The sequence below is a fragment of the Crocodylus siamensis genome, chromosome 1 (assembly GCF_052110815.1).
Source record: "Crocodylus siamensis isolate JL-2025a chromosome 1, ASM5211081v1, whole genome shotgun sequence".
Lineage (NCBI taxonomy): Eukaryota > Metazoa > Chordata > Crocodylia > Crocodylidae > Crocodylus > Crocodylus siamensis.
In genome coordinates, this window is record NC_143395.1 from 366,720,543 (window position 1) to 366,746,801 (window position 26,259).

The 26,259-nt window shown below is 45.5% G+C and overlaps 1 protein-coding gene across 6 annotated transcripts in view; it reads left to right on the forward strand.

Annotated features, from left to right (window-relative positions):
* The window catches only part of FNDC3A (fibronectin type III domain containing 3A), a 232,899-nt gene that overhangs the window by 161,647 nt on the left and 44,993 nt on the right, over positions 1-26,259 (forward strand). For all 6 annotated transcript variants that reach the window (XM_090025998.1, XM_090026004.1, XM_090026012.1 and 3 more), the window contains 2 exons: positions 19,626-19,783; positions 25,808-25,867. In XM_090025998.1, coding sequence (XP_089882124.1) covers positions 19,626-19,783; positions 25,808-25,867 — 218 coding nt within the window. The remainder of the gene's footprint in view (positions 1-19,625; positions 19,784-25,807; positions 25,868-26,259) is intronic.

Genomic DNA, 26,259 nt, shown 5'->3' on the forward strand with positions numbered 1-26,259 from the left:
TGACATCACTGGTTGGTTTGGTTTCTGTGAACACGTGAATGGCTGATCAGGCACATTTGTGCTTTGAACTGTCTATGCTGTGGCATGCTGAGCAAGTGATGCTACTTTAGGTTGTTTAATCAACAGTGGACATGCTACTGTTGTGAGATTTACACTGTGCTTCTGCTCTGCCTCAGCAGTTCTTCTCTGCTCATAGGTGGTAGCTCCAGTATGGATGAGACTTCCCCAGGTGGAAAGATAATGAGTGAGATCTTCCCAAGATTTCAGGATCAGTGTTGAAATGTTTCAGGGACAACTTTAGAGAGTCCTTGAGGAGTTTCTTCTGGCCTCCCTGAGAACACCTTCCCTCCTTTAACTAACCATAAAAGATATTCTTTGACAGTCACTTATCTGACATCCTGGTGACATGGCCTGCCCATCTCATCTGTGATTTCATCAACAGAGTGTGAATGCTTGGAATGCCTCCGTGAGTAAAAACCTCAGTGTCTAGGACTTTGTCATGCCATCTTATCCTTATCAGTTTCCTCAGACAGCCCATGTAAATGTAGTTTTAGCTTCATAGCATGGCATCTGTACACCATCCAAGTTTCACATGAATACATCAGGATTGGCAACACAGTGGTTTTGTAGACCTTCAGTTTCTTATGTTGACTGATGCCTCTGTGCTCCCACACATTTGCACATGGTTTGCTGAAGGCCATACTTGCTTTAGCAATTCTGACATTGGTTTCATCACTGATGTGAACTGCACGTGACTATTTACTGCCAAGATAGGTGAACTTGTCCACTGCCTGGAGGGTTTGACCATTCATTGTGATGATACGCTCTACATAAGGCTTTCCTGATTTAGGCTGGTGCATTACTTCTGTCTTGGAATGGCAGCAGTATAACAGGAAAGGATCTGGTGTTACAGTGGATCACATAGTTTCATAGTGCTTAAGGTCAGAAGGGACATAAGCAGATCATCAGGTCCGACCCCCTGCCTTGGGCAGGAATGAGTGCTGGGGTCATAATAACCCAGCCAAATATCTGTCTAGCCTCCTCTTGAAGACCCCCAAGGTAAGAGAGAGCACCACCTCTGCTGGGAGTCCATTCCAGAGCCTGGCAGCCCTAACTGTAAAGTTATGTCTCCTGATCTCCAGCCTGAACCTTCTTTCTAACAATTTGTTGCCATTATTTGTAGTAACCCCAGGTGGTGCCCGGGGCAACAGAGCCTCCACCATTTTCTGCTGGTCCCCCCTGGTGAGTTTGTAAACAGCCACCAGATCCCCTCTCAGCCTTTTCTTGTGGAGGCTGAATAGATTCAGGCCCTTTAACCTCTCTTCATAGGGCCTGCCCCCACTGCCCCTTTACCATGCAAGTAGCCCTACTCTGGATCCTCTCAATACTAGCCACATCCCTCTTGAAATGCGGCACCCAGAACTGGATGCAGTACTCCAACTGTGGCCTGACTAATGTCACACAGCGGGGAAGGCTCACCTCCCTGGACCTCCTTGTGATACATCTGTAGGTGCACGACAAGATGCGGTTAGCCTTACTGCCTGCTTCCTTGCATTGGCAGCTCATGTTCACCCTGGAGTCAACAATGACTCCAAGATACCTTTCTGCCATTGTGTTAACAAGAACGGTGTTCCCTAGCCTATAGGTGAGTTGCTGGTTCCTTCTCCCTAGATGTAGTACCCTGCACTTGTCTGTGTTGAATTCCATCCTATTTTCATCCGCCCACCTCTGTAATTTGTCTAGGTCTAGCTGGATTTGTCCCTCCCCTCAAGCATCCCCACCTTACCCCATAGCTTGGTGTTGTCAGCAAACTTGGACAGTGTATATTCCACACCCATATCCAGATTGCTGATAAAGGTGTTGAACAGTACAGGCCCCAGGACTGAGCCCTGGGGGACTCCACTGCCCATATCCCTCCAGGTTGAAAACAACCCATCCACCACCACTCTCTGGGTGTGACCCTCTAGCCAATGTGCCACCCATCTGACTGTGTGGACATCGATGCCACAGTCACCTAGTTTTTTTTTAAGAGAATGTGGTGAGAAACAGTGTCAAGGGCCTTCTTAAAGTCTGGGAAGACAACATCCATCTCAGCACACTTGTCCAGGGACTTTGTGACCTGACCATAAAAGGAAACCAGGCTAGTCAGGCAGGATCTGCCCTCAATGAACCTATGCTGGTTGCCCGTGAGCATTACCTCACCTGCTGGGCCCTTGCAGATTTGCTCCTTGATAATTTTCCCAAAGGTCTTCCCAAGGACCGAGGTAAGACTGATTGGCCTATAATTGCCAGGGTCCTCTTTTCTCCCCTTCTTGTAAATGGGGACCACATTAGCCCTTTTCTAATTCTTTGGTACCTGGCCAGAGTCCCATGAGCGCTCATAAAGCCATGCCAGGGGCCCCGCAATGACCCCCGCCAATTCCCTCAGCACCCATGGGTGAAGAACATCTGGACCTGCTGATTTAAACATGTCCAGCCCCTCCAAAAGTTCCCTAACTAGGTCATCTCTGACCCTAGGCTTGGCGGTGCCTTCCCTAGGTCAGTCCTATTGGGGGAGATGTCCCGGTCCCTGTTTAGGAATATGAAGGCAAAAAATTTGTTGAAGAGGTCATCTTTTTTATTTGCCACAATCACCAGATTGCCAAGCCTATCCTATAGGGGCCCCACATTACCCAGTGCCTTCCTCTTACTCCCTATGTATTTGAAAAAGGACTTTCTGTTATCCCTAATTCTGGTTGCTAGCCCTAGCTTCATCACTGCCTTGGCCTTCCTAACAGCTTCCCTGCAGTCATGAGCAAAGGAAGTGTAATCCTCCTTGGTGATAGCCCCTTGCTCCCACTGTTTGTATACCTGCTTTTTTTCCCTCAGGCATTCCTGGGTGCCTTTGCCAAGCCACTGAGGCTTTTTAGTACTCCTGCCCCCCTTGGGGCACATTGGGACTGACTCCCTTTGAACTTGGAGGATCATCTCCTTGAGGAACAACCACCGTCTTGGACTCCCATCTCACTGAAGCTTCAAGACCCCAGTGCCTTTCCTACTGATCTTGGCTCATTGAAGTTGGCCCTTCTGAAGTCAAGGACTTTTGCCTTACTGCTTGCTTTCACCACCCTGTGCTAGATAGTAAATTCCAGCAGGTGATGATCACTGTTGCCCAGGTGGTCAATCACCCGCAGACCCCTCACCAGGTCATCGCCTGTGGCAAGGACCAAGTCCAGCAAGGCATTTCCCCTGGTGGAACTGTGCACCTCTTGGGTTAGGTGGAGGTCCTGTATCCCAGCCAGGAACCTACATGAGCGGTCAGACCTGGCTGACTGCTCCTCCCAGCAGATGTCTGGGTAGTTTAGGTCACCCATGACAACCACATCCCTTGACTTTACTGCCTCTGTGAGCTGACCTGAGAATTCCAGGCCCAGCTCATCCCCCTGGTGAGGCGGTCTTTAGTAGACGCCCATTATCAAGGCCCTTTCCCCACGACCCCCTTGCATTCTTACCCAGAGCACCTCAGTTTGCCCCTCCTCTGACCCATCCTGATCATCAAGGAAGTGTATTGCTCTTTGACATAGAGCGCTACATCCCGCCCCCCACTTTTTTTCCCCTGCTTTGTCTTGCCTGTACAGTCTGTAGCCCTCGATATCCACTGCCCAGTCATGGGTAGAATCCCACCAGGTTTCCATGAGCCCCACTAGGTCTGGGTTTTTGCTAGCTAGCAGGAGGGTGAGTTCCTCCTGCTTATTCCCCATGCTTCAAGCATTTGTGTAGAAGCATTTGAGGCCTCCTGTAGGTTCCTCCTGCTTATTCCCCATGCTTCAAGCATTTGTGTAGAAGCATTTGAGGCCTCCTGTAGGTTCCTCCTGCTTATTCCCCATGCTTCAAGCATTTGTGTAGAAGCATTTGAGGCCTCCTGTAGGTGCCCATTCTGCCCCCTTGTTCCTAAGCCTGCCCTGGCCCCTGTCACTTACCTGGGTACTACCTGTGTGCGTCACCTGGCTTGACGGCAAAGTGTCTTCATGTTCCTCTGCGTCCCTGTCCCCCAGCAAGAAGTCAGCAATGTGTTGCTGTTATAAAAAAGACAGATCTCATTCTGGTATATATTAACAGGTGTGTAATGTAATATATAGTGGATAATTATTCTACTCTCAGTGTTGGGGAGGCCTCAACTGCAGTACTATGGCCAGTTTTGCACTTCACACTTGAAGGAAGTTATAAACAAAGTGGAAAGTTCTGAGGGAGCAACCAGAATGATAACCGGTCTTGGAAACCTGACCTATGAGTAAAAGTTGGAAGAATTGTGTTTGTTCAAATTAAAAAACAGAAGTGTAAAAGGGAATAAGATAAAAGATTTTAATACATAAAAGGTTTTTATAAAGAGGTCATCAGTTGTTTACTGTATGCACTGGGGTAGGACAAAAAGAAACCTTAATTTGCAAAAGAGGCAAGATTTAGATTGGACATTAGGATATTTCTAAGTATAAGGGTAATGAATCACTAGGTCAGGCTTCCTAGAGAATCTCCTTCATTGGATGTTTTTAAGAACAGGTTAAACAGATATTCCTAGATCATCTCTTACTACAGAGATTAGGAACTAGATGATTTCTTGCTCCTATGATTCTGTCTTATCTGTTTTTGGATTTTAAATAGAAAATAAGGTCTTGAATGGGTTGAACTAAGGCTCACTGCAGACAAAAACGAGTTAGTAATAATTTGCTGACAGAAAAGTCTAGCTCCTATATCAGAGGGGTGCGTATTCTCCATTACTGAAGGAATACTTCTCTTCCATGTATGTTTAGACTAACCTGCAAAGACTGAATCAAGTCAGCCTTGGGCTTTTTGACTGTCTGTACATAGCCCGTAAGATCTGACCTGATCTGAACCCTGGATTTTTTATATCTGACTTCTGACTGTCATGACTGTCTGGCTTCTGATCATCCAACAGGGCTCCTAGCTGAGTTACCTTAGCCTTCCCTGACACAGATGACCAGAAATACTTTCATTGCTGTCTCTTATGGGGATCTTATTGAAGTTATCCTTGCTTTGGTGTTCTCCATACTTGATTATTATAATGTAATCTATGTGAAGCTGTCTTGAAGAGACAGCAGAGCCCAATGCAATTATTTCCCTTCTTGATGATTCTAACTTACTTGAACACATCACAGCAGTTTTCCAAGATCACGCTGACTTCCTTTTTGCTTCTGGGAGATAATTTATTATGTTAATATTAGCTTTGTAAAGCTATATGTGGTTGCAGTATTGGCCATCTGAGAAATCTTTTCCCTCATTTTTTACCACCACAGCAGATGAAGTTAGCCAGGGAATTCTTGCTAACAGTATCTGGAAGTATACATTTGGGGAATTTGAGAAAGCTGAATTTTCTAATTGGAGGGTTTTGTTTTCTGGAATTTGTTTCTTCTGGTTGTCTGCTGACCTGATGGAGTGGTAGAGGAAATAGCTGGCCAAGGAAACTGGGACTCTTACTTAGGGACTATGGTGAGATAAATTGCTAAGGGAAAACTAGGACTGGGAACCAGTGGGGGTGAAGGGCAAGGGGAACAGCAATCCTGGGACCTGCTTAGAAACTGATACCTATTTTTCTTAGCTCCCATGCTTCCGAAATACTGCATACAGCTGTACCCAGTATGCAGATCTCAACCATATACACAGAGTCTCTCTTGGATATTTTTCTGAATTCACTCCACTATTTCATGTTATACATGATAATTTCTTTTTTCTATCCTCACTACTATAAACATTTTCACAGGTCCTTTCCCTATCTTCTTCATCAACTCTCCTTTCATCCTGTCTCCTATTCCCATCTTGGATGCTACTGGACTTAATCCTGCTTTCTAGTTTCTTCTTGTGTGATAGTATGTCACAGTGGTAGTATGCTCTTCTTGTGTTGTATGTAATAGTTCTTATATGGCCATTTGCTCTTTTTATTGCATGACATGGATGGGGAAAACAGAGTACATTGCCAGTCAGTAAATTATTCCCTGTTCTCCCTACTATGGGTGACTGCTACTGTACCTTCTCTTGCTGTACAAAGCACCCTGCATTCTCAAATTCAGGAAGAAGAAAGAGATTAGCAAGGCTTTGATAAGTGAGAGCAGTGGGTTCTCAGCCTTTTTAGACTCAAGGTACCTAGTCATCACTTTCCTGAATATAGCAGCACCCCAGTTGAGAACCATTGTTCCAGCAGCCTAACTTGTTAATTATGTGCCATATGCATAGAAGGGGTTGTTGACTACAGGACAGTGGGGGTGGGGACCCTGCTGCAGCTGTGGGCTCACTCAGGAGCTGCTAACTTTATGTAGGGAGCTGGGGCAGAATCCACTTATCAGCCTCACTCACCCTCTCCTTGGTTAACCCTCTCTCAGGTACTGGCAAGCTGCATGTAGATCATGGCTGTAAAAGCTTTATTTTGGCTGCAGCAGTGAAAGGGTTTATTCAGTAGCTGTTGCTGCACAGTGTGGGACAAGGGGGAACCAGGCTGCAAGGGAAATCTTGACTCTGGCCGGGCATACCATCTGTGCAGCTTGAACTAACAGCTTCTGGATGAGTCTATGCTAAACACAGCCCCATAACATCACTCCAACACCCCTGCCTCTATTCCAGTGCCCTTCCCATGTTCAACACCTGGAGCTCATGGCCTGAGTATCCAACCACAGTCAGGTGGAACTGTCTCTTACTCCCCTGTTTCCAGATGGAATGTGCTGAGCAGACTGGCAAGGGCTGTGGCACGAGGTGCTCCTGACACAGCCACTTCCTAGTCTGCTTGGCATGCCCTTTCTGGAAAGAGGCACACTGGACTGTTCTACCTGGCCACAAGGGCAGTAGTGCTGCACCATAACACTTTTGAAAGGGTCTCATGGCAGTGGATAACCACTGGGTTTGAAAGGAAGAGCCATAGAAGAAGATCACTTGGAGAAAAAAAGAAGAAGAATCTATGTCCACGAGGGCACGCTAAGTCAAGAATGGAACCCAGGGTTTACTGAGTCTTCTTACTCATCTCCTGCCTGCAAATATCTGTGAAACCCACTAACAAACTAGATGTCATATTTCTCTTTACTACTGCACAGTTCAATGCTGCCCTAGCAAATCAGATTCTGTCCCTTGCTGCTGCCACAGGCTAGGGACAGAAGTTACGCATATGCTAATTTAAGTGATTAGAAACTGGTTTAAACCTGTAACAAAACAGAAGTTCATTGCCCATAAACCCATTTCAAAATGGCTGAAACTGGTTTAAGATAAACCTGGTTGAATGTAGTATAAGACTTAACTGATTTAGGTCAAACCAGTTTATGAAACTTCTGTCCCTGATCTTTTTCGGGATCAAGTTCAGTCACAGTCTCCCAGCATGCCAGGATGCTTTGCAACCCTGGGCTGAGCTATGCTTTGTGCTCCAGAACATAGGATTGGCCACACACCCCTCTGCTCCTTAGCATTTTGTAGTTCGTGTGTGATTCTGTCATCAATGTTGTCACTGCTTGTAGTTCCGTTCGTGCAGTTTCTGTTAATTACTTGTTTATTCGTTTTCATAATCAATGCTTCATTTCTATTAGTTCCTACTGTACTTGTCTTTGTTGTTGACCTTCTTGTCGTTACATCCAACTTGGATGGCATGGTATGTATGTGTGTACTTGGGGCACCTGGGATACTTGGGGGAAGATTAAGGTGAGAGAGTTAAAGTGTAGGGAGTGAAAGTTGCCAGAACCAGAATTAGAACCGGTAGACTAGAGAGAAGCTGACTGAGGAACTGAGGCTTGTGTTTACTTAAGATCAAGTGGCCTGAGGGTTACTCAAGGTCACTGGTGCATGGGAGGGGCGGGGGAAAAGAAGTCTGGTGGCAAGGAGGAGACAGCCAGGAAAGAAACTGAGGCAGAAACCTGGCTCCTCAGGGGAAAAGGCAATAGGGATAAGGCAGTGGCAAAGAAACAGGGGATTTGGAGGCAGAGAGGAGCTCAGGACAGGTATTGGAGGTGGCGGAGAGCCAGAAGCAGGAGAGGGAGAAATGAGACAGAAGTTAGAGGGGTGAGGAGCAGAGGCTGAACCATGGTAAAGCAAAACCCAACTCAGGGGTCCAAATAACAGGTTTATTAAACAGACAACGTGCTACACAACCCCATGAAGTTATTGGTTTGCACACACACCCACACACAGAAGCACTCACAATGGCAGCAGGAGAAGGAGGCTCAGTGAAAGGGCTGGAGTCCAGGTAGGGAAGAGAACCAGAGTCCAAGTCCTTGGTTGAAGAGAGGGTAGGGGTGATAGCTACCTATCCAGGCTGGAAAGGGGTCTTTGTCCAGCAGGTTTTGTCCAGAGGGGGTCACCAGCAGGGCCTCTGGGTGGATAAGTGGTGTGGCATGGTGCTGGTCCAGATGGAGAGGGCATCCCAAGGAGTCAGTCTTCACTTCCCCTTTTTATGGGGCAGACTACCTCTGATCTCCTATATGGAGGGCCTGGTCAGTCCTGTTCCAGTGGGTCCCAGGTGTTCTTACTAAGCATGTGCAGCTTTGGCACAATGGTGGGTTGCCTCATCTTTTTTTTCTTGAATGCTAAGGGTGGTTCCAAGGGCTGGGTCGTTGGTCCAAGTATTGGTGTTGATGGTTTGGTCATTCAGAGGGAGCTATTTTTTAGACCTACTGCCATTGTCTGTCAAGCACCCTCATTCATCCCCATTCATTCAGGAACCAAGTTACATAGGAGGGGTAGGTGTGAGTCATGGGTTACTCATCCGGACATGGGGATAAGATGGAGGCTTGACATTACAAGATGGAAACTTGACATGACTTATGCTGACTTATATATATATAGGCCTAAAACAATAATCACACAATATAAAAGCAGTAAAAAAAAATCAATACAAAACATAATAATTATCACTTATAAAACAGTGGATATCTATATCAAAATAGCAGGGCACTTATTTGCAAAGAGGGGAGAGAAAAATAAAACTTCCTACCTAAAGTAAAATGTTAAAGCTTATCTTACATTTAAGCTTACTTATACTTATCTATAGGGAGTAGAGAGGGAGAAAAAAAGTCAGAAATGGTTGCGGAAGGGGAGGGAATGCATTTTAAAATTTAAAAAAATAAAACTGGGGGGTTTGCTACACAGTCATCACAAGCATGCACTGGAGATGAAGCTAAGGAAACAGGAGAGGGTCCCAGACTGCTTGGGCTAGTGTGACTAGAGAAAGCAGAAAACTACATTTACATTATAAAGCAGAAACTGTAAAAAGTGGGAAGAGGCAAAAGACTCTGAGTCATGAGAGTCCTGCCAAAGGTGCTATAGGAGACAAGCATCCTAATGTCAAGGCACCCAAGGAGGAGAAAGGAGTACAAGTGTACTTGTAAAAACCCAAGTAGAGATGATCTTCACTCCAATACCTAAGACCACCTGCTGATTTCCCAAGAAGGACTTTCTGAATACCCAGCTATAAAGAGATACTCTGCCCTCGGGATTACATAAGCAAGGCTTTCTCTGATCTTTTTTAATTTATTACATTCCATTTTAAGTTAGTCTAAGCTGTGTCTGCTCTCACTGTGTTTTACTGAGCTGTATCTCGGCTTAGGCAAATATTTTTGGTTGCTATTTGTTGCGTGCTTGAGGTTGCAAATTGCTGTGTTCAATACATGCTGGCTTCAGAGAAAGGACTGTTCTTATTCAAGTTTTTATGAATTCAGTGCCACTACTTTTTTCCCTACCCACCCATTCCTCAGCCTGGAAGGGGCTGCCCTCCCTGCCACTTGAGTGTGGAGCTGTGGTGGATGGGTAGAAGCCTGGCAGGCACTGCCCTCCCCACCCAGGCAGACCTAGGCTGGGGTCCCATGTGGATTTAAGCCCCTACCCTAGTGTGCTTGCTTCAGGCTGGGGCCTGGCCATGCTCCCCCAGCTTGGACAGGGAGGAGGGAATAGCCTCGGAGCTTCAGTCCCTTCCCTTTGGCAGTGGCTGGGAGGCATGCTCTAGCGCTCCTCGGCTTCTTGCCTTTGCCACTGCAGGCATTTTCCTGAATCAAAAGTGAATGTCTGTTCACTTGCTTCTCAGTTTAATCTCTACAATGTAGACTAACCTACAAAGACTGAATCGTTTCAGCCTCAGGCTTCTTGATTGTACTTAGCCACAGTGTTCTTACATGATCCTAGTTGTATCCTTTAAACTAGGGGTGTCAAATATACAGCCTATGGGCTGAATCTGGTCCATGGAACCTCATCGTCTGGCCTGTGGTGCTGCCTCTGCATCCAAAGCTGACCTACTCATCACATGTGGTATTCATAGGGCTCACTGCACATGGCATCCACTCCAGCCAGTGGAGGACACATGCCACACACACTGCCTGCCCTAGCTAGTCTGGGACAAGTGCCACATGTAGCACCCAATCTAGCTGATCCACAACCCATGCTGCATGTGGTGCCCCCGACTGCTCTAGGTGGGCTCTACATGTAGTATGGGTCCCAGACCGATCACAGTGGTGCTGCATGCAGCATGCATTGCAGACCCACCTTGTTTGGGCACCGCATGAAGCTCAGTCCCAGGCTGGCCAGAGCAAGTGCCATGTGTGCTGTATCTGGTATGCAGGAGGAGAAAGAGGGCAGGTCTATGGGCCTGATCCAGCACACAGGGCCAACCACACACCATTCATCCACCCTGTGGGTCCAGAAAAGTTTGATACCCCTACTTTAAAGCAGAGGTGACCAAGTTATTCCAGGCTAAATCATCTACCCTCATGGCTCCCTGTGTATCAGTACCATTCATTCTTTTGAGAGACAAGACCACAGCTTATCTATGATCAGGACTCTTGCAAGTTCAGATACAAATTAAGAAACAGTTACAAATTCCTTAATGATTGCCTTTTTTTTCAAACCAAATCAAAATACAACGTGCATTTCCCAGTGATCCTCGATTCCCTCTTACCAGGTAAGGTGTTGCTATCACCCAAGTCAGGTAGTGAGGCAAGAGACAGGTTTAATACCCAACCTTTTATTAATTACACTCAGAAGCACAAGAATAAGTGCTTGTTTCTATGCCTGTCTAGTTGCCTGCAACAGCACAATACAGATTCTCATCTATATTGGCTGGGGAGATGCAGGAAAGAGGAGGAAGGTGGCATTCAGGTCGTCTTGAATTTGCTAACATCTTCCTAAAAGCCCCTCTGTATGCACCCAACATTTTTATACATATTTTAATAAATATTCTAATTGATGTTATTCATATTTCTTTTCTTCACTGAGACTTTGGGAACTGAACTGAACTAAACCAGTTTTTCTGTGGACTTGGAAGATGCCAGTTAGCTGGGTGTATGTCCTGGTGAAAAGTATAATACTGGGAAAGAGAACTACGTACCTCTTTCCCTCACCATCTGGAAATGCTGCTTGTCATGATTTGTTTCTTTTATTTTGCCAAGTAGGCCAATTGTCAACATCTGCAAAGGTTCACTCTGGAACAGGCTTTGGGGCCTGCTTTAGCCACTAGCGTAAGTCCCTTGAAAGTGTCCAAGGCTGACAGGACATTAATAAAGACATATTCGTATTTCAGGAGGATTCTAGCTGACTACAAACAATGTAATTGTTATTAAAAGACAAAACATTAATTGTTTCTTTTAGCTGCTATTACACACTTTTCCAAAAAGCATTCATTTTTGGCTTAAGTTAATATTAGTGGCTTTGATAAACAGATGTTTTTTATACTTTCTAGGCTATTGCTAATCTTGTTGATTATTAACTATATACCAATTTAACTATGTATTATCCATAGCCCTGGGCTTTATTAGCTCCATAGTCTGCACCAGTCAGTGTGGTCCGTCAGTCTCTGATCATGTCTACAGCCTACAGGTCCAGAAATTCGGTGCCATGGTAAGCAGTGGCAGCATTAATGGTTGCTTGTCTTGCTGCTAGCTCCAGAGGAGCCCTGCAGTAGGGCTGCACGAAACTTCAGTAGCCAATTCGATTTGGAGGTGATTCAGCCCAATTCAAGGACTGAATCTGCAAATCCAAATCAAATTGGGAGACCAATTAAAAGCTCCAAATCGATTCAAAGCATCCAAATCAATTCGGAAAAGCTTTGGAAAAGATTCGGCCATTTGGAGATTCGGCCATAAACTAAACAGGCAGCTGACACAGGTGCCTCCAGCTGGTAAGTCTGTTGGGGTTGGGGTGTGGGGAGGGTGGGATTGGGGATGAGGCTGGGGCTGGGACAAGCTGCCTAGCTGGGGTGGGGGGGGGCGCATTACTCAGGGAGCAGGATGCAGGTGCGACAGAGGCAGGGGGCAGGATGCAGGCACTGCTCACTCCAGGTAGAAGGAGGCAAGTGGCAGCAGGATAAAGCCCCTTGCTCCCAGGGCTGCCGCACCCACATCCTGCACCCTTCCACACTGGCTGGCAAGCAGCAACAGGGCAGAGCCCCCACTCCCAGTGCTGATCCAGGTGCAGCAGCACTGGGAGCAGGGGCTATGCCCTGCTGCTGCCCGGAGCGAGCTGCACCTCCATTGCACCCACCTCCCTGCCAACTGGGTCAGGCAGGGCAGCCATGGGGACTTCCCCTGTGGCTCCCCATGCTCCCAACACTTTTAAAAAAAAAAAAAAGCCCTGCTACTCACCAGATGTAGCAGGGGCTGTGTGGCCACATAGCAGAACCTCCTTCACAGCACCCGCTCCCGATCTCCCCCACCCCTGCTCAGCCCTGCACCTGGTCCACCCCACCCCTCCGGCCTGGCCCCAGCTTTCTGGCACTTGGGGGGAAAAAAAAAAGGCCCCACACTGACCAACTCTGGCAGTGGTTATCAGGGCCTCTGAGGGCTTGTGGCAGAACCCCCCCGTGCAGCGTGGGACAGCAGGGATCACCCCCAGCCTGCCTGGCATCCACATGGCAACTGCCCCATGGCGTGGGTGCAGCGTAGCTTGGCAGGACACCACACGCTGTCTAGGAACTGGGGCGGCTTCACATGTCACCCAGAGTCTGCCACCTCTCAGTCCCAGCTCCCAGGCAGCGTGCTGCACCCGCACCATGGGGCAGCTGCCATGCAGGTGCCAGGTGAGGGGGCAATCCCCACTGCCTTGCACTGCATGGGGGAGCTCTGCCACAAGCCTTCAGAGGCCCTGATCCCTGCTGCCAAAACCAGTGAGTGCAGGGGTTTGGTTTTTCTTGAAGTGCCGGGAGGCTGGGGCCAGACAAAGGATGAAATCTGGCAGGGCAGCCATGGGGGCTTCTCCCACGGCTCCCCGTGCCTGGGGAGAGGCAGGCACAGCCAGAAGAGCCATGGGAGAACCTGTAGCCACCCAGCTGTGCCTGCCTCTCCCTGGCTGATCCGAAGTGCCAAACCAGCACCGAATCTCCGATTCTGATTTGGCTGAATCAAATGGGGACAGTGATTCGAATCACTGAATCGAATCACTGTCCTCCAAATTGGCTGAATCCGAATCGAATACTTCCCTATTCGTACAGGCCTACCACTTAGAGACTGGATCCAGAACACAGAGCTGTGGCATCTCACCCCTTGGGCTGTAAATTTGGAAGTGGGAAGAACAGTGGCTGCCACAGCCCCAGGAGCCACAGCAGTTAACACTCCACAAATAACAGCTCTGCAGGCAAGATGACATGCTCCAGATCTGGCCAATGGACTGACCCCACACCACTCATCCAGCCTGCAGGGCCAGGTCACCACTGCTTTAACCAAACAGGTGGGCACTAATTTTGTTTCTCATTTTTGGGTACCTGACTTAAAACCCTGCAACCTGATTTATACAAGTCCTGAGTACTTAAAATTACAAAGCTAAAGAGAGTTGTCTTTTGAGTAAAGTTGTAATTTACTCCGAAAACTTGGGTCTTGGATGCCTGAGACTGGACACCCAAAATTTGTGCCTGCTTCTGACCTTAATCTCTCTGTGCCCCATTTGCAAAATGGGGAATAATATGACACATCCATCTCATGGAGGTGTGTAATGTACTTAGATATGATAGTGATGCATTCTCATCAGGAAATTAATAAGTCTGTTTCCATTGTAAGAAGAAGAACAAGCTAATTTTGCTGTTTTTCAGTACTTGATTTTACAGCCTTAATAATAATTTTTAACATACATTTTTTTTGTGAGAAATAGGAACATAAAATGGATGTTGGACTTTAAGAAATACTTTCAAACACCAGAAAGCTATGCACAGTTTAAACTAGAAAATTTTATGAACAAAAATTGAAATTTGTAAACATTGATTAAAAGGTCTACAGTTTTCAAATGATAATCATTAGACAGCATTTATAACCATAAATACTTTACTTACACATGAACCTCAAACAAAAATTTGCATTTTTTAATGAGACACAATAGACTTGAAATGTAGTCAATTTAAAAATTAAAAACAGTTTCCAGTACCACACTTGTGCATGTAAACATTTTTTAGTTGTTTAAGGAAACGCGTTTTCTTTCCTGGTGCAAATGGGAAATTGACTTAATTTTCTATATAGGGGGAAAAGAGAGATTTTGAAAAAGCACAGATATCCACAGAGTAAATTAAGTGGGGATAAGGACCCAAAGCACAGATATCCACAGAGTAAATTAAGTGGGGATAAGGACCCAAAGCACAGATATCCACAGAGTAAATTAAGTGGGGATAAGGACCCAAAGCACAGATATCCACAGAGTAAATTAAGTGGGGGAAAAAATCTTTTTATTTTCAAAGCCCCCAAGGTCTGGAATAGTCTGTCATTGGAGGTGGTTCGAGCATGTACTTTGAACGCCTTCAAAAGAAATTTGGGTGTTTATCTTGCTAGGATCCTATGACCCCAGCTGACTTCCTGCCCCTGGGGCAGGGGGCTGGATTCGATCTTGCAAGGTCCCTTCCAGCCCTATTGTCTATGAAATCTATGAAATCCATAACTTCATCTCCTGCTAGACCTATTATTTTTGGATAAAAAGCAGCTGATTGAAATTAAGTTTGACCAAAACAGAGATGGTGCTGGTTGCCAGAGGAAAATAATTTGAGGAGTTTAAAGACAGTATTCTAAACATGCAAATCCACAGTTGGTAAAGTCAATCCACAGTTTAGAAGTACTCCTACATTCCTCACTAATGCAGAGTTCTCACAAGTAATGTACTCTACCATCTGTGGCTGGATAGGGGACTTTTGGAGTGGTGAACTGTTTCCACAGAGGTAGCTCAGAAGGTGAGTCACACTGCTTTCCCCACTCCTGCTTTGTTCCCTCCAGATACTCCCCTAGATGCACCAACCTCCTGCAGAAGTGCAGCAGACATCGTGCTGCTGTTGAACCACTGCAGATGTCCAAGCTTCACAAATCGATCCAATTGCTTGGTGCTCCAAAACCAGCTCTTGGGCCGTAGGCTATTACCAGCCTTTTCAGCCTTTCCATTGCAAAGCACAATCTGCACTTTAAAGTTACCTTCATTAATAGTGATGCAGAACATGGCATAAAGATATTTAAAAATTTAACATAAAAGTAATTCATGCACAGATTTCATTTTGGGGAAGAGGAGGGAAGAGAGCATGGCATGTTGTAGATCACATCACTTGCTGATGACAGATGCGAGTCATGCGCTTTTGAAAGGCACTTAGGCACTATAGTGATGGGAATAATGCAGGATCTTGAGTAGAACAGAATGTTTTCAAATGTTAGATTTCACTTATAATAGTACCAAACATTCAGCCACACGTCATATTTTTGTTGATGGTATGTTTTTTAATTTCGTCTTCAAAAATTGTGCAAAGAAGTGTTAAAACCTTGTTAAAACCAGCTCCCCCTGCCCCACAAGCAGCACAGCAGGAGTAGAGCCCATGGAGGTGCTGGGGGCGGACTACCTGCTATAGGATCAAGTTCCCTGCCCTGCTGCCCACTCCCAGGGCCTCCACAGCCCAGTGAGTGGGACCCAGTGCATCCGGGCAGAGCAGGGCCAGGCAGGGAAGTTCATTGCTTCTTCTGGGAGCTCAGTGTCATCCTAGCAAAGTGCCACCTGCCCACCCGGCAGCAGCTAGGGGCACAACTCTGCACTACCACACCTGCTGCTGCCGAGCAGCCAGGGGGTGGTTCACAAGGGCAGCACGGAGCTTGCAGCAGCAAGGACCTTCCCCACCTTGCCCCACTCTGCCCTGCCACAGTAGGTCACACCTGCTGGGTTGCAGAGGCCCCAGGGGGAAGGCAGCAGGGTGGGGAGCCTGAGTTTGTAGCAGGTAGCCTGCACCCACCCTTGCCTCAAGCACAGATTGAAGGGCACATGTCCCCCCCACCTCCCGCCCCCGGGAGTGCACACAATGACAGGGAGCTGCCCCCCAGCCCGGACAAGCCACCCATAGCTCCATCCCAGTCTCCGCCAGGGCCCTGTGGCTGTGCATTCTGGTCCTAGGGTCCAAGCCCCACACACTATGCCAGCTGCGCAGCAGCCCCAGCCCTGCCCAACTCCTTCCATCCCTCCCTATGGGAGCCTCAATCCCCCCTTGCCTCCCTACTAGACTTACCTGTGGGAGCTAGTATCCAGACTGCCTGGCAGCCATATGCATGTATGATTGCACACATGCACATGGTGCCCCTGCCTGACCACCCTTCTCCTACTCCCCACAGCCCCTTGCATACTGGAACTCTGCCAGCCTGCAGAGAGTTCTTTGCTAGAAAGGAAAATCTGTGTTTCTCCATTAAAAAAAGAAAAATCCATGTTTTTCTCAGTTAAAAGAGAAAATCCGTGGGGGGGTTCCTATTTTTCCATGGAAAACAAAACCCAGATCCCTGCTGATAAAATATTGAGTAGCATTGGACTAGGAACTGGAGGACCCCACTGTAAGCATCCCCGTTCATTGATATCTCCCAATTTACAGCAACATTTTGATGTTCTTGGTAAACTAAAATTTTATTCATTCTGTGTAAGAAATAATGTCATAAGTCAAATATCATGGAGAGATCCACGTATACTGTAGTAACACCATTGCCTTTAGCAACAAGACCTGTAGTCATGCTGAAAAAAAGGCAAATTAGATTGGACAGAACTTCTTTTCATGAAAGCATGCTAAGTGGCACTAATTATATTTTTAACCTCTATTTCTTGTTAAGAGTCCTAAAATAGTTTCATGTCTTTATTTTTATCTGGGACTGACATTGAGCTAACCAGTTCAGTTCCCCAGGTCTCTTTTATTTGTAAAATATTGAAATTACATTGGGAGTTCTTGAGTTCTTTGGAACTTCCCTAGTTTTCCAAGATATATTACAAATTAACATTGGAGGGGACGGGGGAGTTAAGGAGTTCCTTACTTCCATCCTTTAAGACTCTAAAGTGGAAATAATTAATGTCTTTTCATATGAAAACTATTTTAACAGCTGCTGTCTCTCGTTCTCCTTTGTTACAGAAAATAAACTTATTTTGCAATCCATACTATCAGATAAGACAGATGCATCATTTTGTTTCATCCAAGTACAGAAGAGAAATATCTGTTGAATATAATTGTCTTGTCCACATCATTATTTATAATTTTACTAGCTGCACTTAGCAGTGGGCCTGTATTTGAGCTATAAATAATTCTTATTCTTGTGTTTAAAAATTACTTTTACTGTTCTTTAAACCTATTATCTATTAATATTTTATTGAACACATGAGCTACCCTTATTAGGTACTTAAACATTTTAAATTCATAACTTATAGTCATTACCACTTAGTTTCACTTTTTTTCATCCTTTCCATATATTTGGGTTTTATTTCTTTTTCTTTTGACACTTCCTTATCTCCTTTAAATTATGATGGCTTTTTGTACACAGTAACTTCATTGGAATCATGGATTTTTTAACAGTTCCCAGTTTTCATTAATACTTTCCACTTTAAATTTATGATCAGAGTCCATTATGCCTACTGCTTTGAGCTTTGGCATAATGACCCTATTAGAGTTCCAGCTAATATTTGGAACCTTGTTCTGCTTGCATAAGTAAATTCAATGGGCTCATGTTAACTGGTACCTAGGCAACCTCTCTTTTTTAGGTCAGTGATTAACACTTCTTTGTCTATCAGAGGGAAGTTCAATATTGAATTATTCTGTGCTAGTTACATAACTTCCTGTGTTGAGAAGTTACCTATCATTTTCAGAGTTTCTTAAAAAAAAAGCTTTGTCACTGATTGCTTGAGGTGACTGGCAATGTCCCTAAAGTAGAAATCATAAATGATAAGATTTTTCTTCTTACACAATACAGCTTAAGAAAAATTTGTCCTGTCTTAGTGATTTTTGTTGGTCTTTAACAGATTCTTATCAGTACATCAGCTTTAGTTTTACTAGTTGGAACTTTAACATATACATTTTCAAAGTCCTGTGAAATTCAGTTGCCTGTGACTTTAATATTGTAATCAATGTAGAAGGCTTCCCTTTTATTATCTAGCTTCAAAAAAATAAATTGTAATCATTAAGCATCGTGTTCCAGCACTCGTGTTTAGTGCCATCAACCAGTCTGTATTTCCTTTCATATATGATCCTTTCTGGTGTATCTAGTTTATTATCAGGGCTCCTAACATTAGTATAAAGATAGTTTAAAAATATATGCCTCATGTTCTTTTCTTCTTGGATTTGTCGTGTGACTGATGCCTTGGGACCGGCTTTACATGTGTGATTACCTTATTATCTATCACTCTTCCCCATCTTGGCTGGTTTAAAGCTTTCCTGACCGCTCTAGCTAATCTCTCCCCAGAGAAACTGATACTCATTACTCAGATGGGATCTGTCAGAATCACATCACCACCAGCAATGAGTGGATTTGCCAGTATTCCACAAAACCTGTCCTTTGCCTTGCCCACCATGCAAAATAACTGTTTACCTTCTGCATTTTTTCTTCTTTGGTTTGAGGGACAGGAAGGATTTCTAAGATTGGATATTCCTCTCTCTTGGTTCCTTCCCAGTTCCCTAAGGACTTCTGGGATCTGTGGAAAGCTGCCTAATGCAGTGTTTTTGGTACTAGTGTGGATGTACCACCAAAGCAGCATTTCCTGTCTTTTTGTTGGGAACTTATTTATGCTTCATGTGAAGATAGCAGGATGGTTTTCTATTATTGCTATCTTTCTGCCTCTTGCAAAATGTTCTGCTCACTTCATTTAGCATGGAGTTCCCAGCAAGGTTTCCCTCTTGTCTCTGACCAGTTTTTGGTGCTCTCTTGGGCTGAAGCCTACACAGAACTGTTCAATTTTAGTTGTCAACTCTGTTTGCTCTCTGTACGTCCTATCAACCACTTAATTCTTGAAGGTTGTTTTCTTACTCAGCTCCTAAATGGCAATTCCATATTGCCAGCTGTGAAGATAGCCATTGGGTTCTCTTATTTCTGGAGGCAACGAATTTCCAAAACAATTATTCCCAGAATTAATATTCAAGGATCACAAATATAATCACACCATTCACTTTTTAGCCACTAGATGGCGCTTTATACATAAATGTTCCTTGGTTGCAGTCAGCATTGTGTTTTAGGATGGAGATGATGATGCCATTTCTATTTTTTCCAAATATGGGATTTGGACACATTTGTAACTTAATCAGTGAGCTATTGTAATTGAACAGATATTCTGAACTGATATTTATATTATTTTCAGCTTTTATTGATTCTACACCTGTTATAGCACCTGTTTATGCTTGCAGTTATTTAACAGCGTGCTCAAATGTTATGTTTTTTCAGGTATCAGATATTCAGGCAAGAACAGTAATACTTACATGGTCCCCTCCATCCAGTGCTATCAATGGGGATGCTGACAAAAATAGTATGCCAGAGGTGTATATTTATGAAGTTCTGATTTCAAACACCGGAAAAGATGGAAAATACAAAACTATGTATACGTAGGTATTTGTTATCTTTATTAAATTACTACTGCATTGAATTATGTGAATTAAAGCCTCATTTAGAAGCCTGCCTTTTGTCTACAACCTGAGTGCCATGCAGGTTCCCTTGTGAGACAAACTATTTTAATCAGTAAGATGGAACTCTGATTTTTTGCTTTTTAACAAAAATGTATTAGTTAAAGGCTTAATACTTTGAGGTGGATAATGCCTTGAAGTTTCACTAACTACACTTCAGTTGACTACAGTGGAAGGCTGAGGGCTCTCAAACACTGAAGACCAGAACTACATATTTTGTTTTATTTATTTATTTATTTGCTTAAATTCCAACTGTGGAGTCAGGCCAACTCTCAGGATCTCAATATTGTGCTGTTAGACAGGAGGGTGTGACACAATTGCACATATACAAACACACAAATCAATTAGGTGCATACACATACATACACACACACACTACAAGCTCAGGCACATACACATCTAAACCAGCCTAGGCACATGCATACCTATCACCAATTCAAGCACAAACACACTAAAAATTAGACAGAAATCAATTGTCAATATCCGCACACTCAGTACACATACACAGATCACTAATTTGCATATAATGCACACAAGATTATATAATATATATGTGTGTGTGTGTATATATATATATATATATACACACACACACACATACCCTTACCAGTTCACACACATACAACCCACCTACACATAGAGAAGTTCCTAACTTGGATGGTACAATATGTATGTGTGTGCTTGCGGTACCTGGGATACTTGGGGGAAGGTTAAGGTGAGAGAGAGAGTTAAAGTTAGGGAGTAAAAGTTGCCAAAACTGAGATTGGAACCGGTGGACTAGAGAAAAGCTGACCAAGGGACTGAGGCTTGGGTTTACTTAAGATCAAGTGGCCCCAGGGTTATTCTAGGTCCCTGGTGCATGAGAGGGAAAAAAGAAAAAAGAGAAGCCTGGTGGCAAGGAGGAGACAACCAGGAAAGAGAGAGAGATAGAAACCTGGGAGCTTGGGGCTGGAAACTGAGGCAGACAGCTGATATATTGTGGTGGGGCAGATAAGTGGTGGCAAGGAGGAGACAGCCAAGAAAGAAACTGAGGCAGAAACGTGGTTGCTTAGGGGAAAAGGCAGTAGAGATAAGACAGTGGCAAAGAAGCAGGGGATTTGGAGGCAGAGAGGAGCTCAGGACAGGTGTTGGAGGTGGCAGTGAGCCAGAAGCAGGAGCGGGAGAAATGAGACAGAAGTTAGAGGGGCGAGGAGCAGAGATTGGAGCAGGGCTGAACAATAGTAAAGCAAAATCCAACTCAGAGGTCCAAATAACAGGTTTATTAAACAGACAGCATGCCACACAGCCCCATGAAGTTATTAGTTCACTCACACACATATATACACACACACACAAGCACTCACAATGGCAGCAGGAGAAAGATTCTCAGTGGAAGGGCTGAAGTCCAGGTAGGGAAGAGAAACAGAGTCCAAGTCCTTGGTTGAAGAGAGGGTAGGGGTGATAGCTACCTATCCAGGCTGGAAAGGGGTCTTTGTCCAGTAGGTGTTGTCCAGAGGGGGTCGCCAGCAGGGCCTCTGGGTGGATAAGTGGTGTGGCATGGTGCTGGTTCAGATAGAGAGGGCATCCCAAGGAGTCAGTCTTCACTACCCCTTTTATGGGGCAGACTTCCTCTGAACTGCTATGGGGAGGGCCTGTCCAGGCAAGGTCAGTCTTGTTCCAGAGGGGCACAGGTGTTCTTACTGAGCACGTGAAGCCTTGGAACAATGTTGGCTTGCCTCATCTTTTGTTTCTTGAATGCTGAGGATGGTTCCAAGAGCTGGGTCGTTGGTCCAGGTATTGGTGTTGATGGTTCAGTCATTCAGAGGGAGCTATTTTTAGACCTACTGCCATTGTCTGTCAAGCACCTTCATTCATCCCCATTCATTCAGGAACCAAGTTACATAGGAGGGGTAGGTGTGAGTCATGGGTTACACAGCTGGGCATGGGGACAGGATGGAGACTTGACAAACAAAATGGAAACTTGACATGACTTATGCTAACTAACATATGTAGGCCTAAATCATATAGTCCCAGTAAAACAGTAATATAGAACAGTATAAATCAATATAAACATAATAATTATGTTATTATTAGAGACTTAACGGTGGGAGTCTACTATAGACCTCCCAACCAGGGAGAAGAGCTCGACCAGGAATTCTTAGGTCAGCTCACAGAGGCAGTGAGGGCTAAGGATGTGGTCATCATGGGGGACCTGAACTTCCCAGACATCTGCTGGGAGGAGCAGTCAGCCAAGTCTGATCGCTCACGTCGGTTCTTAGCCAGAGTGCAGGACCTCCATCTAACCCAGGAGGTGCACAGTCCCACCAGGGGAGACGCCTTGTTGGACCTGGTGCTGGCCACGGGTGATGACCTGGTGAGGGGGCTGCGGGTGATGGGCCACCTGGGAGACAGTGATCATCGCTTGCTGGAATTCACCATCCAGCGTAAGGTGGCAAAGGGCTACAGCAAGGCAACAGCCCTAGACTTTAGGAGGGCTGACTTCAACAAGCTAAGGAGGATCATTGGGGAAGCGCTGAGGACCCAGAGGGGAAGGGAATCAGATGTCGAAGGGGAGTGGTTGCTCCTTAAGGAGACGATCCTCCATGCCCAAAGGGAGGTAATCCCAACAAGGGTCAAAGGGAGCAGGAGGGCACATAAACCCCCATGGCTCACTAAGAGCATCCGGGAATATCTCCTTGCTAAAAGGGAGGCATACACCCAATGGAGAGATGGGGTCATCACCAAGAAGGACTATGTTACAGTCGCCCAAGGATGTAGGGGGGCAGTCAGGAGGGCCAAGGCAGAGATGGAGATAGGACTAGCTTCCCGGATTGGGGACAATAAGAAGTCCTTCTTCAAATACATAGGGGGTAAAAAGAGGGTCCCGGGTAATGTGGGGCCCCTGCAGGACACGATGGGCAACTTAGTCGTCACGCCAGATGACAAAGCTAACATATTTAACGATTTCTTTGCCTCTGTCTTCCTAAGTAGGGACCAGTTCAGCCACCTCCCTGCTGGGCCCCCCTCGGGCCCCGGGAGAGACACACCTGGGCCAGGGGTTAGCGAGGAGTTAGTTAGGGTACTTCTGGAGAGGCTGGATGTGTTCAAGTCCGCTGGTCCGGACAATCTTCACCCTAGGGTTCTACAGGAACTGGCCGAGGTCATTGCGGGACCCCTGGCGCGGCTCTATGAGCACTCGTGGTGCTCTGGTGAGGTGCCGGAGGACTGGAAGAGGGCCAATGTGGTCCCTATCTTCAAAAAGGGAAAAAAAGAGGACCCGGGAAATTACAGGCCAGTTAGTCTTACCTCAATCCCGGGTAAGCTCTTTGAAAAAATTATCCTGGCACACATCCAGGAGGGCCTTGCGGGGGAATGCATGCTCAGGGGCAACCAACATGGGTTCATCAGTGGCAGGTCTTGTCAGACCAACCTGGTGGCCTTTTACGATCAGGTCACCAAATCATTAGACGCAGGGGTTGCTGTGGATGTAGTCTTTCTGGACTTCCGGAAGGCTTTCGACGCTGTCTCTCACCCTGTCCTCATCAAAAAGCTGGGAGACTGTGGTGTCGATGCCCACACGGTCAAATGGGTCGCCAACTGGTTAGAGGGCCGCACCCAGAGGGTGGTAGTGGATGGGTTCTTCTCGACCTGGAAGGACGTGGGCAGTGGGGTTCCGCAGGGCTCGGTCCTCGGGCCCGCACTGTTCAACATCTTCATCAGTGACTTGGATGAGGGGGTAGAAAGCACCTTGTTCAAGTTTGCTGATGACACTAAGATGTGGGGGGATGTGGGTGCACTAGAAGGGTGCAATAGGCTACAAGCTGACCTTGACAGTTGCAACGGTGGGCGGATGAGAATAGGATGGGGTTTAACACTGATAAGTGCAAGGTGTTGCACATGGGGAGGAAGAACCGGCACCACACTTACAGGTTGGGGAACTCCCCTCTTGCCAGCACGGAGACGGAAAAGGATCTTGGAGTCGTCATTGACTCCACGATGAACATGGGCCAGCAGTGTGGGGAGGCAGTCAAGAAGGCCAACCGTACCCTGTCATGCATCCACAGATGCATCTCGAGGTCCAGGGAGGTGATCCTCCCCCTCTATGCGGCACTGGTCAGGCCGCAGCTGGAGTACTGCGTCCAGTTCTGGGCGCCACACTTCAAGAGGGACGTGGACGATATGGAAAGAGTCCAGAGGAGGGCCACTCGTATGATCAGGGGTCAGCAGGGCAGGCCTTATGAGGAGAGGCTACGAGACCTGAACCTGTTTAGCCTCCACAAGAGAAGGTTAAGGGGGGACCTTGTGGCCTGCTACAAACTGGTCAGGGGGGATCAGCGGGTATTGGGGGAGTCCCTGTTCCCCCGTGCGCTGCCAGGAGTGACCAGGAATAACGGTCACAAGCTGGCGGAGGGTAAGTTTAGATTAGATATTAGGAGGCGCTACTTCACAGTCAGGGCGGCTAGGGCCTGGAACCGGCTTCCAGGGGAAGTGGTGCAGGCTCCTAGCCTGGGGATTTTTAAAAGGAAGTTAGATAAGCACCTTGCCGGGGTCATCTGACCCCGGTGCTCTTTCCTGCCAAGGCAGGGGGTCGGACTAGATGATCTACCTAGGTCCCTTCCGACTCTAGCTACTATGATACTATGATACTATTATACAATATAAAGAAGGAGAAAAAGCAAAACAAATATAACTTGCTACCAAAATACAATGCTGAAGCTTATCCTATGTCTTAGCTCACTTATACTTAACTGTAGGGAACAGAGAGGGAAAGAAAAAGTCAGAAATGAATGGGGAAGCGGAGGGAATGCATTTTAAAAGGAAAAAAAAGAAAAACTGGAGGTTTTGCTACACCACTACTAACAATAAGGGCACCCCTTTCCCAGGCTCAGTGAGCTTTTGTTAGCCTTGTATAATATAACATTAAATAAGGCAGGTTCCCTCAGTTACTTTCAAAACACAATATCATGGCAATGGCACAATGTAAGCAAGACTGGACTCCCATCAACAAAATCATAGACCATACAACTCTTTAATTCTCCTTAAAAACAAGGGAGAATAAATGAACTATCATAGCATATCTAAAAATGTTTTACCAGATTAATTTTGTGTCTCTTGAGCGTACAGGCAACCCTCACTATTCACAGGGGATACTTTTCTGTGATCCCTGTGAATGGCGAAATCTGTGTATAGGGCACTGGATTCATGAAGGCAGTGCCCCTGGCAGCTGGGGGGGTGAGGGACAGCTCCAGCAGCAACAGCAGGAGCCCAGCGGCATCAAGCGTAGAGCTCCCAAGGAGCTCTGGTAAGTGTTTAAAGTGCATTTAAAATGTGGGTTGAAACTGCAAATGCTGAACCCACTAATACCAAGGGTTTCCTGTATTACTCTATATATTCACGCTACTGCCGCCTTTCCTTCTGCCTCCAAATTCTGTTCTTTTATGACTGGGATTTATGGGGAAAATATGACCTGGTTAGGATTGCACAGCCCCTATAGAGCCTGACTTCTTCAGTGCTACAGGAAGGTGCTCATTGAGAACCAGTTTCCAGGAAGTCTCCACGTTTCATGTATGCCAGTGTGCATACCACTAATATGAATATGAGTAACAGCATTAATTTACACTTTTAGGTAATGTGTTTTATGTACCTAAGTATGTCTGATGATCAGTATTTATAAAGTATTTATGTACATGTATAGTATTTTAATGTAGTGATACCATATACTGTCCCCCCAGGACAAGACTCACATGATATATTTCGTTGTGATTAAGTGGAAGATGATTTTAAAGACCTGCGAGCAAAAGATAGATTATTCTACTATACTTAGCATGCTTTAGCAACTAGCCTCTAGTAAACATATTTCAGAGAATAATTCTGCACTGTTAGGTTAGATAATCTCGTGGGCCTTTTCCATCTTTAAATTCTATAAGTCAGAAGCAATTTTTAAAACAAAATTATGCTTCTTTTCAGTGGAGAAAAAAATAATGTAACTATCAATGATCTCAGACCAGCAACTGATTATCATGCAAGGTAAGAATTTTTCTTCACCTTTTAAATGCCATGGAAATATTTTAGATTACATTTGAAAATATTTAATTGCATCTGTATATATAACAGCATGTCCATATTGACCAACATTTTCAGTCTGCCATCTGCCATCCTGTTCTTCTCTTGATGAGATCATGAAATAGCATGGTTGGACTGTTGATGCTGATAATCTTTGATGCCTTAATGTTTGTTGTCAGATCTATACTTAAACAGATTGACAACCTTGTTATCCATAAAAACAAGTGGTTTTTGGAGATAGTATGAGAAGGAAACCACATATAGAATAGTTTTATCTGACTATGGTCAAGGATAAAGTCCATGCCCAGTAGGCAAGAAAAACCAGCCTGTTTTCCATTTTTACTGGGCATAGAAAT